The sequence below is a fragment of the Nematolebias whitei genome, chromosome 2, assembly GCF_014905685.2.
Source record: "Nematolebias whitei isolate Nwh7 chromosome 2, NemWhi1, whole genome shotgun sequence".
In the NCBI taxonomy this organism is placed as follows: Eukaryota; Metazoa; Chordata; class Actinopteri; order Cyprinodontiformes; family Rivulidae; genus Nematolebias; species Nematolebias whitei.
In genome coordinates, this window is record NC_056499.1 from 55557545 (window position 1) to 55570229 (window position 12685).

Below are 12685 nucleotides of genomic sequence, written 5' to 3' on the forward strand. Positions count from 1 at the left end.
CTCCCTTCTTTATGGCCTCCCCAACAAATCTCTTCAGAAGCTACAGATGGTCCAGAACTCAGCTGCCCGTGTCATCGCTCAGACCTTCTCCTATAAACACATCACTCCTGTCCTGCAGCAACAGCCATATGATATGCACAGCACTTTGACTTATATTAAATGAAAAGTGTTAAATGTTATTTATTAGCATTAGTCACCTGCGATGCTGTCTCACTTGTGGAGGCTTGTTCCAGGTTCCTAGCTGCAGTGTGGGATCCTCTGCACTCCTGTGCATGAAGGACAGACTTTTTAAGTTCAAAGCTTTTGTCTGTCCATTGTGCTGTAAGACTAATCATGCTAATGGGGCTAACACAATGTCCAGATGTCTGTGATAAAACTCACCCAACAAGTCGTGCTTTCAGCTATTAGCTTCTTAATGACATCGGAAATGACGGCTGGTAACTCGAGTAACGTTACGTCGGAAAAATATCTCAGACTGCAGACAATGTAGCGAGGCTCAACGTAGTACATAAATCTTTGGAATCCACCATCCTCACCAACAAAAAATAAAACTTCCACACCGCCAACATTTTGAATTTTCCAGACTCTGCCATGAGATCAGGTAGGTGCGCGTGACATCGCATTGTGCTGCCGCTGCAACGTCATCAAGTTGTGCTGCCGCTTCAGGCAAAAACAGCACCTTTTATATCGGTGAGTTATTTTAATGGGATGGCCTGATATTGAAATTGAAGGCTAATATTGTCCGATACCATGCCGATAATATTGTGCATCCCCAACGCATCGTCTTCAAAATTCTTCTTCTCACTTTCAAAGCTATCCACAACCTTGCCCCTCCGTACCTATCTGACCTCCTACACATCTCCATCCCCTCTCGCTCTCTCAGATCCTCCTCTTCACTACACCTCCATGTCCACCTCCATCTGCCCGCCTCTCCACCATGGGGAGCAGGGCCTTCACCTGCTCTGCCCCTCATCTCTGGAACTCTCTACCCCCTGACTTGCGAAACACCACCTCTCTTTTTCTATTCAATACTGCTCTGAAAACAAATCTCTTTAGACTCGCTTTAACTTTGCTTAACTTTGATTTATTTATTTTATTTTTCAGTTTATTCCTGTTGATCTTTGCACTGTGCTTGTTGTTTGTTTTTACACAATCTTTCTGATATGTTTCTTACTGTCAAGTGTCCTTGTGTGTCCTGAAAGGTGCTTTTTAAATAAAATTATTATTATTCTATTATTATTATATATACACACATATATACGTAACAAATGGTACATATACAAATGTTATTTTGCACATAACACACACATATATATATATATATATATATATATATATATATATATATATATATATATACATATACATACATATATACATATATATATACATATATATATATATATATATATATATATATGTATATATATGTTATGTGTGTGTGCAAGCATACGTGTGTATGTATATGTTTGTATGTACATGCATACATGCGTGTGTGTGTGTGACAGAGTAAGTAATGCGGCCAGCCCTATCATTTGAGCAAACTATGCTTTCTAGGTTTTATATAGAGTATCATTTCCTCAAATGATTGAAGTGGCTATAGTTTAATCTATGGTGGAAAGACCAACATCGCCCCCTTGGCTTGCACCTGTTGTTGGATTCAATTGCACCCTGCACTCACCTGGATCCATCACCATACATGACCTTGGACAAACAAAAAACTATAAATAAATAAATAAATAATCTCTGTATTTATGCTTTAACTCATCCCCACCTGAATGTCTTGCACCAAAAACATTAAGGTTTATTTGCATTTCCTGTTCAATTCCAGTCCAGAAAAGCACTCATCTATTCAAATCCTTCAGCGACAGGGACATCGGCATGCCACTTGTCAACATTACAGTCCTTGGGAAGTACTGCACACTTAAAATCTGAATTACTTTATCGTGGGTTTTTTTTCATTATTATTGCTTCTTTAAGTAAATTGATATTACATTTATTACATCTGTGCTCTTCAGTGTTTTTCTTCAGCAATCCCAGAACAATTTCTATTACAGAAAAAACATCCTGTTCTCAATATGATAATATGTTAGGACCAATGTTTAGATGTATCCGTTCTTAAAACTTTTTGCACAAACCTCAACAAAGAACCAAAGGCTCTCAGAGTTCCTTTCTGCCTTTAGATTCATCTACTCAGAGAACACCTCAAGCACACTGACTTTAGACTTCTGGACCGGTTCTACTGGGGCTCTGTGTGCATTTTAGTAAAATCTGATGTCTTTCTTTCTTTGAATCCATAAAAACCTAAAAGTTCCCGTAGAAGCACACCTGTGGCTGGTTTCTCCTCAGGGATTGGCTGATTGAATAGTCACATGGTTCTGGTTCTGGTTAACAACATTGACTTTTACTAAAAAAATAAACAATAACAGTATTGGTTTGCTTAAAACATTTTGAATGTATGCTAATGCAGGTGCTGTTTGAATGTACACATAAACAGAACATTTGATGTCTATTAAATCAGGAGTCCCCAACCACCAGGCTCAGGACTGTTGCCAGTCCACTGACCATTAGGTACCAAGCCACACAAAAATCTTTAAAACATTACTTTAAAAGAATGTACCACAATTTCCGGTCTATAAGCTGCTATTTTTTTCACACGCTTTGAACCCTGCGACTTACACAATGCAGTGGCAAATGTATAGTTTGTTAGTTTTTTTTCTTGAAGGGCTAATGAGCTTCCTGCCACCAAAACATTTAGGTTCATCACACTCAGGTGCTCACATAGCTGCCCAATACACGCCTCTCTTTGGGGAAAAATTGCTTCAAATACTCTGACTGCACGGCAAACCGCTTCATGAGCTGAGATCGTCTGTTTTATCAATTTGGTGAAAGTTCAGATAACTCCTGCAGTGATTCACACATCAGATTGTTCACAAAAGCACAAGAACGTCTGCCTAGTGCAAAACATTTAATTATATTTTTGTGTTTTATAATAAAATTATAATGCAAAAATGTGAAGCGAAAGCTCTGATGTGATATTAGGAAGCTTGTGAAAATTATAGTTTTATTTAGTTATAGTTTTATAGTCGATCTTTGTCAGGCGGGTTAAAAAATATGCAGTGTAATCCTTCAAAATGTACAGATACGGCTGCGCACCTCCACCTGTCTGCTTCAGACCACGTAGCTGAATTGCTTTGTTCTTCACCAGCAATGTAGAACTGATCTGCACATGCGCCTAGTACAAACTGAAACTAAACACTTGTGTATGTTGACCTGCGTCAAGAGCGAGTCATAGACTGATGTGGTAGAGAGAATCCGGTGGTTTTTCAAAGTAAAACTTATTTCCCCTTCTGTGCGGCCCAGTACCCATGGACCGGTACTGGTCCACTGCCCGGGTGTTGAGGACCACTGGGATACTGTATATCTTTTTACTAGCCATGTAAGCTAGTAAGCTCTGGTAAGGAAATAAAAACATTTACTGTATGTATTTGTGTATGTTACTGGGACATATAATAGCATTCTGTGGTTGACCGTCATCACATGGCCTCAGGGAGTGATTATGGGTAAAATTTATGTTCATTGTTAATCATTTCAGTTAGCTGTTTAGCATTTTTCTTTTAGTGATTAATCTGTTCTTGTTAGCCTAGTTTGTGTTCTTGTTCATTATGTGTTAGTTTGTGTTAGGCCATTCAGTACAATAACCATGAGTGAGGAGGTCGTTGTCATGAAGACCTGTGGGGTTCACTCTGTGTGTAGGTTGAACAGGAAGATCAAGTGTGTAAAACACCATCTGATGATTGATTCTTGATCTACAACAAGAGCTGTACATCTCTCTCAGTAACTGTGTGCTGCCTCTCATGTTACAACGTCAACACCCGCGGCTTATACACAAGCACAGCTTCTATATGTACAAAATTTATTTATTTATTTATTTTAATTTAGTGCACGCGGCTTATATTCAGGTGTGCTCTATAGTCCAGAAATTATGGTATATATACATTGGTCTGCAGATTATGTTTTATTTATTTTAAATAGCCACTTCCATTCACACCTCTTTCCTGTGCTTCACTCAGTCACGATTATGTTTCATATTCTAACAAACCTACCAGCTGCAACAAACAAGTCAAACGCTAACTTTTTCTGGATAACTTATTTTTCTTCATGTGCTTGGGGAAATGGTTTTGTATGAAACTGGTCATAATGCACAACAGGTTGGGGGCTTCTGCAGTAGATGAAGTGAAGAATAAATGTACAAAAAAGAAGTTTGTTCAAATGTAACTAACGGTGCAGCATGACAGTTGAGCTAGGGGTGTAAGACGATTAGTGTGATAACTTGAAAAATAAATAAAGTGCCAACTTCCATTTTGATATGTGGCTGCATCTAGAAAGATTCCTTTCAAAAATTGGGTTGCAACATCGAAATCCAAGATGGCCACCACCATATTTGTATGTAAAACGGAAACGATGCTTTTTAGTTTTTATATTGCTTAAAAGTATTGTTTCATCAAATGATTGGGGAGGCCTAAGATTAATATGGACTGTAAATGGACTGTACTGTAATATATGGTGGCCTAGGCCACCACTGGCCATCCCATGGCTCCAGCATTGCATCACATTGTGGATACAATTACTCCCTCCACTCACCAGGGTCCATCACTCTGCTCCGCCTCAGACAAGCAAAAAAAAAAAGGGAAAATCTACCTCTGTTCTTCTACAGCATAACTCCTGTCCACTTGAATATCTTGCACCAAAAACATTTAGGTTTACTTGTATTCCCTGTTCAGTTCCAGTCCAGAAAAACACTCATTTCAGAATCAGAATAAGCTTTATTGTCATTGCACCGAGATACAACGAGAATATGTACGTACGGCCGTCCGAAAGATGGACGTAGTGCACAAAGCTGCTGCTAATTAGCACGGCCCTCTTATTTTTATTCAGAATAATATTTTTGCTTAGATGAGAAAAGGGAAGAAAACGTTGGTTACGTACTGTAACCCCAGATTCTATGAATATAGGCGTAGCCCTTTAAGGCTGTCGCTGATGGGTTTATCCCGTTATGCGTAGCATAAGCACTGAAAAAATTTAGTCCACGCCCACCTGCTGTGTGGGCCCCACCCGGTCCGTATAAATTACGTTAAGAGCGGGAAATCGGCTCCCAAAATAGCTTTTCTTCAGCCATTTAGGAGCCAGTGAGGCCCGACGCTTAAAGGGCTACGCCTATATTCATAGAATCTGGGGTTACAGTACGTAACCAACGTTCTATGTCATATAGGCTTCGCCCTTTAAGGCTGTCGCTGATGGGTTAAGGGCGAAGCGGATGTGGTCCTCGCCTCACTGGGTCCATCCGAACACAGTAAGAAGCGGAAGCTTGCCCAAAAAACGTCTTGTCACTCAGCTCCCCGTGTGTGCATAACTACGCATCGCGTAATTATGTGCCATGCACAGACGCATGTTGTGTAACTATGCGTTCTGACAAAGCATGAATGCCCCGGAAAACTTTCAACGTGGAGAAGATGTTGAAAAGAGGGGGGGAGGGGGGAGGCATGAACCAACTGGTTCATGGCTGATCAGTATAAACCGATTAATATCAATGAACTGATTATTGGTCAAATGAACTGACTGGTAACAATAGTCATAAACTGATTAGTGACAATAGAACCAAAATCACAGACACAACTTGTGACTGATAACAACATCTCACACTGTAATGCATGCAGACAGAAGTGAGCTTAAACAGAGTTCCATGAGAACAACAATATTCATTCTGTTAGAGCACTAAGGACAGAATGTGTCATGGAACGAGCCGTCACATCACGTAGGTAAAAGCGAATAAATGAGCAGGGTGTTGACCATGCAGCCGCAGTGCAAATGTCCTGCATTGACATACCATTATGCAGAGCAGTTGAAGATGCGATACCCCTGGTGGAGTGTGCTTTGAGGTTGACAGGAGGCTCTAAATCTGATGCTCTGTAGGCTTCAGAAATGGCCTCACACAGCCAGTGTGACCAGCGCTGGGTGGATAACGGGCGACCTGCAGATGTATCTCTATAATGCACAAACAATTGTTGAGTTTGACGCATTACAGCCGTGCGCGCTATGTAACACGTCAACGCCCGCACCGGACAGCAAAGATGAAAAGATGCTTCTTCTTCTGATCTGTGTGTGTGTGGGGGGGTGGGGGGGTGGGGTGGGTGGAGAAACCCCTCCAACGATATCACTCTTGATTTAAAAGAGCTTGTGATGTTTTAGGCATAAAAGCTGGGTTTGGTCTTAAATCAGCTGAGCTGCCCGTCAGCCTGAATTCTAAGGCATGACGGAGCAACAGAGAGGGCAGATAAATTACTTACTCTCTTAGCGGATGTTAAAACCAGCAGCAGGGCTGTTTTAAGAGACAAGAATTTAAGTGAAAAACCTGATCCAGAGGCTCAAATGGAGCTTTGATCAGGGCTCGCAGGACCAGCGTTAAATCCCACTGTGGAGCAAGTGGGCGTGAAGCAGGCCTGCGTCTCTATACACCTTTTAGAAAAAAACGCTTCATCAGCGGGTGATTAAAAGCTGTTCTGTCTCCGAACCCTTCGTGGCAGGAAGAGATGACTGCAACGTACGTTTTAAACGTACTGAATGCCAACTTCCTATCCATCAGCTGTTGTAGAAAAAACAACACGCCGCCTAATGGGCATGAGGTGGCCTCTAAACCTTTCTCTGTACACCAGCGCTGAAAGGCCGTCCACTTTGATGTGTACAGAGCTGTGGTAGATGCAGCACGTGAATCTTGAATTGTGCACACTATCTCCTGAGGGAGGGAGACCCCTCCTCTCTAAGCGGGACCGCTCAGCGGCCAGACCCACAGGTACTGACCTATTTCTGGGTAACTCCTGATCGCTCCTCCTGCTTGAAGGAGAGCATCCTCCCTCTACGGCAGTTTCCACGGAAGACCCGACAACAGACGTTGCAGGACTGGGAACCATGGTGCGTTCACGCGCTCGGGAGCTACCAGGAGAGCTGTCAATCCCTCCTCCTGAACTCGGTTCAGGAACCGTAAAAACAGAGGAGGTGGAGGACACGCGTACAGAAGCGTTTTGGGCCACGGGCTGTGAGCAAATGCATCCACCCCCAGCGGTGGATCGTCTCGCGGGCTCAGGGAAAACCATAGTTGACACTGAGCGTTTTCTCGTGTCGCAAACAGGTCCACAGCTGCTTTGCCAAACTCCTGCCACATCTGAAACATCAGGTCTGGATGGAGGGTCCAGTCCGCGTGATGTGGGCCGCCCCTGGACCTCACATCTGCCCCTCTGTTCAGAACACCGGATATGTAAACCGCTCTGATGAAGAGCAGGTTTCGGTGAGCCCAACACAGTAGCTTTCGCGCAATGTGTAACATCTGGGCTGAACGCACACCACCCTGGCGGTTTATGTACGCAGCAGTCACCATGTTGTCTGTGTGAATCAACACGTGTTGATTCTGTAGCACAGGAGCAAAGTGTTGAATCACATTCAGCACTGTGCGACACTCCAAAACATTGATGTGGGCTGATGTGTGGTGGGGGCCACAGCGCCCCTACTGCTTGGGATAGGCATGTCCCCCCCCCAACCTGACAGCGACGCGTCCGTGAAGACTGACACGTGTGACGTGGGACTGCTGACGGGAACTCCCTCTGACAGAACCAGAGTGTTTCCCCAGAGTCGGAGGTCTGCTCTCACTGAGGGAGGGACAATGATCATCCGTCGTTTTTGTTTTACTGGATCCACACGCAGACGCGCAAACCACCTCTGGAGGCATCTCATGTGTAACAAACCCAGCAGAACCACTGTGTGAGCTGATGACATCATTCCCAACAGCTTCATGACGGAGACAGCTGTTATCACTTGCCAGGTCTTACGTGGCGGAGTTGACTTTTAAAAGTGTCGAATCTCATTTGTGATAAACGAGCCTTCATGGTGGTTGAATTTAATTCCACTCCCAGATAAACAATCGTGTGGGCTGGGAAAATCAAGCTTCCTTCCAATTTATGGCGAAGCCCAGATTTAACAGGTGTGATGTCAACACCTGATCCTGCATCAGCGCCTCCTGTCTGGAGTGACAGGAGCAGCAAGTCATCCAGGTAAAACAAAAACTCTTGTCTCTGTGTTTTGGGATGATCGGTATGCGTTCTCTGGATGTTGTACAACAGGTCCAAAAAACGGTCTCATCCCTCCGATCCGTGAGTAAAACACTGTGTTTTCTCTCCGTTGGGAGACTCTGTAGATTACTTTTATCAGAAACACTTGGACTTCTGCATTTAGGGATGAGATTTAGTCTGATGATGACAGGACCGTTTTATAACTCCTCTGAATGGAGGGGTTCGGGGTGAGCCGGTTAGCGCCGGGCAGCTGTGTGTGTGCGCCAACATCAACGCAGCGCCGTTGGATGGAGGCTGTTTCATCCCACGAGTGCGAGTTGACACCGCTTGAGTGAGGATCGTGCAGCTCGGGATGATAACGAGTTATTTTCGCTTACCATAGTGTCGTGTGAGCGACTCGTCATGTCTTAGAGCGGCGGTGAGTTTAAAAAACCCTTATTTAAGGACACCGGCTCCTTATGTGTGGAGGCTGTTTCATCCCACGAGAGCGAGTTTGGTACCGCTTGAGTGAGAATCGTGCAGCTCTAGTTGATAACGAGTTATTTTCGCTTACCATCATGTCGTGTGAGCGACTCGTCATGTCTTAGAGCGGCGGTGAGTTTAAAAAACCTTTATTTAAGTACACCGGCTCCTTATGTGTGGGGGCTGTTTCATCCCACGAGAGCGAGTTTGGTACCGCTTGAGTGAGAATCGTGCAGCTCTAGTTGATAACGAGTTATTTTTCGCTTACCATCGTGCCGTGTGAGCGACTCGTCATGTCTTGGAGCGGCGGTGAGTTTAAAAAAACCTTTATTTAAGGACACCGGCTCCTTATGTGTGCGGCCGCTGTGAGCTCATCCGAGCTTACAGACTGGCTAAAAAACAGACACTTTGATCATTAAATGATGATTTATTTCAATTTTCGTGTCACTTTTACACACACCCTCCGGAGTCCGTCATTTTAAAAAAACTTCTCTCTCATGAGCTCTGCGATTGTTTGCCCAGAGCGCTGTCTTGCAGGCGAACTCTGGGGAAACGCTAAGCTGCAGGTTGCCGGAATGAAGAGGGCTGGATTCTGACGGGCGGGGCTGGTGGTGGAACTGAGCGAGAGCCGCGGCCGTGGAAAAGTCGAAGCTTGCTCGCGACGGTCCCTCCAGCGGGCCGGGATGAGCCGCGCGGCTTGATGAGGTGGCGCACAGCCTCTGGCACCTCCTCCGACTGCTTCAATTCGCCAGCATGGTTTGAAGCTGCTCTGAACAGCGCGTCCGCGATGAGCTTCATCAGGTCTTGTGCAGTTTCTCTGGCAGCGAGGGGAGTAACGAAGCCAGGTGGATTGTTGGATCATCGTCATCCACGCTGCAATCCTCGACAGGCAAACCGTAGGAGAGGCACACATGTTGAGCTGGCGTCAGCTGCCTTACAGAAGGAGTTCTTTGTCTCCAAGGCAGGTCTGCGGCCTTCAGTCCCTTGGACATGCTATATGCTAGCAGCGCCACGTTGTTGCTAGCTGCGGCTGCCTGAAGAACACATTGGTGGGCTCGATTGGAGAGCGTGGTCACCGTCTGGTTCGTGTTCCTCCGGAGGGACGGGACGCTGCTCCGACCTGGGCAGCTTCGCTCCGAAAGCTTCCGCGAGGCTTGGCTCCAGGGGGGTTACCGAGGAATAGCCCCGCTCGGTGAATCCCTCAACTCTGGTGATGGGTGCGGACTGGGGACCGACTCCCCCAATCTACCAGGAAAGAACCGTCTGTGGCCTCGCCCGTCGAACGTCCTGTTGGAAAACGAGGCCGTATGGATCAAGACGGTGAGCCAGAGTGGAGCCCAGTGAAACAACCTTCCCGCTGGATCATCCGAACTGGCGGGAAAAGGCGTGGGACGTAGAAAAGAGGGGTCCCTTCATGTCAGCCTCCTCCTGGGTTCCACCGGGCAACCGTGAGGGCGCTGTCGGCCGGGAGCGGTGTGATCGCCGATGCTAAACGAGGTGGGAGGGGGTGAGCATTCACTCAGCCCCCCTCCACCTACACTACGCTCCCCAGGAGGGAATGAGCAGCGGGGGCTGCAGCTGAGCACGCCTTGTCCCGGAGGAACCATCCGGTTCGCCCCGAGGGTCGGCGATAAGAGGAAAAAATACAAGATGGCGTTGTCCAGCGTGTAGTGACCTGTCACTGGGAAATGTTCCCCAGCGCTTACCTTGGAATAAGACTGCTCGTCATCTTCTCCTCGGGGAGGAGAACTCACCGGACGACCCGAGGTCGACTGCCGGGCCAAGCATCCTTAACAAAGGTTGGTCATTTACACAATTTATCTTCTTTGTTCTTCTGACAGTGCTATTTTAGCTCGCTGAAGAAAAAATGGGAGCCGATTTCCCGCTCTTAACGTAATTTATACGGACCGGGTGGGGCCCACACAGCAGGTGGGCGTGGACTACATTTTTTCAGTGCTTATGCTACGCATAACGGGATAAACCCATCAGCGACAGCCTTAAAGGGCGAAGCCTATATGACATAGAACATGAGGTGAGAAGGTACAACAAAAAGATCTCTCACACCGTGTCCTAGACAGGGCACAGTTTGAGGCATCAAAAAACCTACCACAGCAAAGCATCATAAATAGACATGATACATATATGTCGGTGAAGGCATTGAATTTTAAGGAAGGTCGTAGCATAGTCCAGAGCGCCCCCCCCCCCCCCCCAAAACCATTGTCCAGATAAGAGGTGTTTGTTATCATCAGCTCAGTTGAGGTTCCGTCACGTCCACGGCATTGGGGAAGGGAGGGGTGAAGAGACAGACAAAGCATCTTTGTTTTTCCTAAACATGCCAGGAGGTATTGAGATAAGTCCACCGTCAAGGCCACAGTTTGGGTCAGGCAAAACTCGTAAATTGCCATTTCTGCCTTTTAAAGTCTCGCTGGTACAGTACATTTCTCTGATGGTGACTCCAAACAGCCGAATTGATTCCTTGCGCCAAAAGTCGAGCTTACAGCTTCTTCAAGATTATTCCCACCATTCATGTGTGCTGCTAGAGAGTTCACAGTCCTGATAACAGCCTGCTCCAGCTCTCTGACACAGCTCCACGTAATTCAGTCTGAGTGCTGCCAATCTTCGACACATTCCACACAAATTTGTAGACAATCCAGATTTCACCAACCCAAACAGCAGAATCTAGATGTCATCATGAATCCAATTTATTTCTATAGGTAAGAGGGTCCTCCTTACCCTGACTTCCTGTCGGGAGAAATCGATCAATTTTGTTGAGCTGATCAAAATCCTTCGAATTAGGAAGGTATGCAGGAAAAAAAAGAGGCTCTTTGAAGGGTTCACAAGACGAAAGAGAGCAAAGCAGGGATGCGGGGAGACGGAGCAGAAAAGGGCACGTCTGTCTTCACTGGAACACAGAGAAAAACAAACAAAAACATTCACTATTCAAATCCCTCAGTGACGGGGGTCATCGGCACGTGTTGATTTACTCTGATTTGTTAACAGCCACAATAGAAACAAGAGACCAGAAGATACTCAAACAAAGCGTGCTTGGTTCAGAATAATAATGGTTAGTTTTTAAATCAGCTGTTTGATAAAGCTCTGCAACAGACAGCTGCAGAGGAGGAAGAGTAAAGGTAGCCTGCTCTGCTAAACGTACTTCCTTAGTGCCTAGTAGCAAGGGAGAGGTATTGTGTATGTAACTGATCTGTGCTGAACTGTGACGTGGACGTATCGTTACACCCCATTCATCACACCATCACAAGAGTTTACACTTCAAACCCTTCTGGTTCTCCCCTCATCTGCCTCTCTTTGTTCATAAAACCTTTCCCAACAAGCCCCTCCCCCTCCCCACAGTGAGGCCCCCTCTGTCAGGTGAGCCATTGATTCATGATAACTTGCTGAGTTATTGTTTCATGCTGTCACTGTAGAGTCCCCCACAGGTGAGACCTGAACCCGACTAAAGCTGCCTGCCGCATGATGTGCATTAAAACTGAACCTCTGAATGTGCTTCAGGTCTGAGTCAGACCCGACCCAGCAGAATCAGAACCTTCTATAGTCAGACTCAGGTGGAGGTGGGCAGCAGCTCAAGCAAGTACTAACAGTCGTGTGTTTGTGTTGTGACGTCAGAGCGGCGGAGTCGACGGAGGAAGTGACCAAACTTCGGCCAGTGCGTCTGATCAAGGAGGATGGGGTCATCCGACCGTTTGACCTGATGGAGTCGCAGGGTTTGGACCTTTTTCAGGTTTGGACACTTTGACTTTTTCCAGTTTCCATAGCAACATGATGTCACTTCCTGAAAAGAAACAGCATGTTCATGTAGCATTCAGTGTGTCACAATACAATGAACCTGTACCCTCAGAAAGATCTGAGCATACTGCTCACCCACACAACACAACATCATACAACACAACATCACACAACACAATATCACACAACACAACGTCACACAACAAAACAAGATCATATCATACAACACAACATCACAACACAACATCACACAACACAATATCACAACACAACAACATCACACAACACAACATCACAACACAACAACATCACACAACACAATATCACAACACAACGTCACACAACAAAACAAGATCATA

The 12685-nt window shown here is 45.6% G+C and overlaps 1 protein-coding gene across 1 annotated transcript in view; it reads left to right on the forward strand.

Annotated features, from left to right (window-relative positions):
- vps13c (vacuolar protein sorting 13 homolog C) overlaps nt 1–12685 on the forward strand; it is a 289282-nt gene that overhangs the window by 250694 nt on the left and 25903 nt on the right. Inside the window, exon 79 of the mRNA XM_037694953.1 lies at nt 12207–12321. Coding sequence (XP_037550881.1) covers nt 12207–12321 — 115 coding nt within the window. The remainder of the gene's footprint in view (nt 1–12206; nt 12322–12685) is intronic.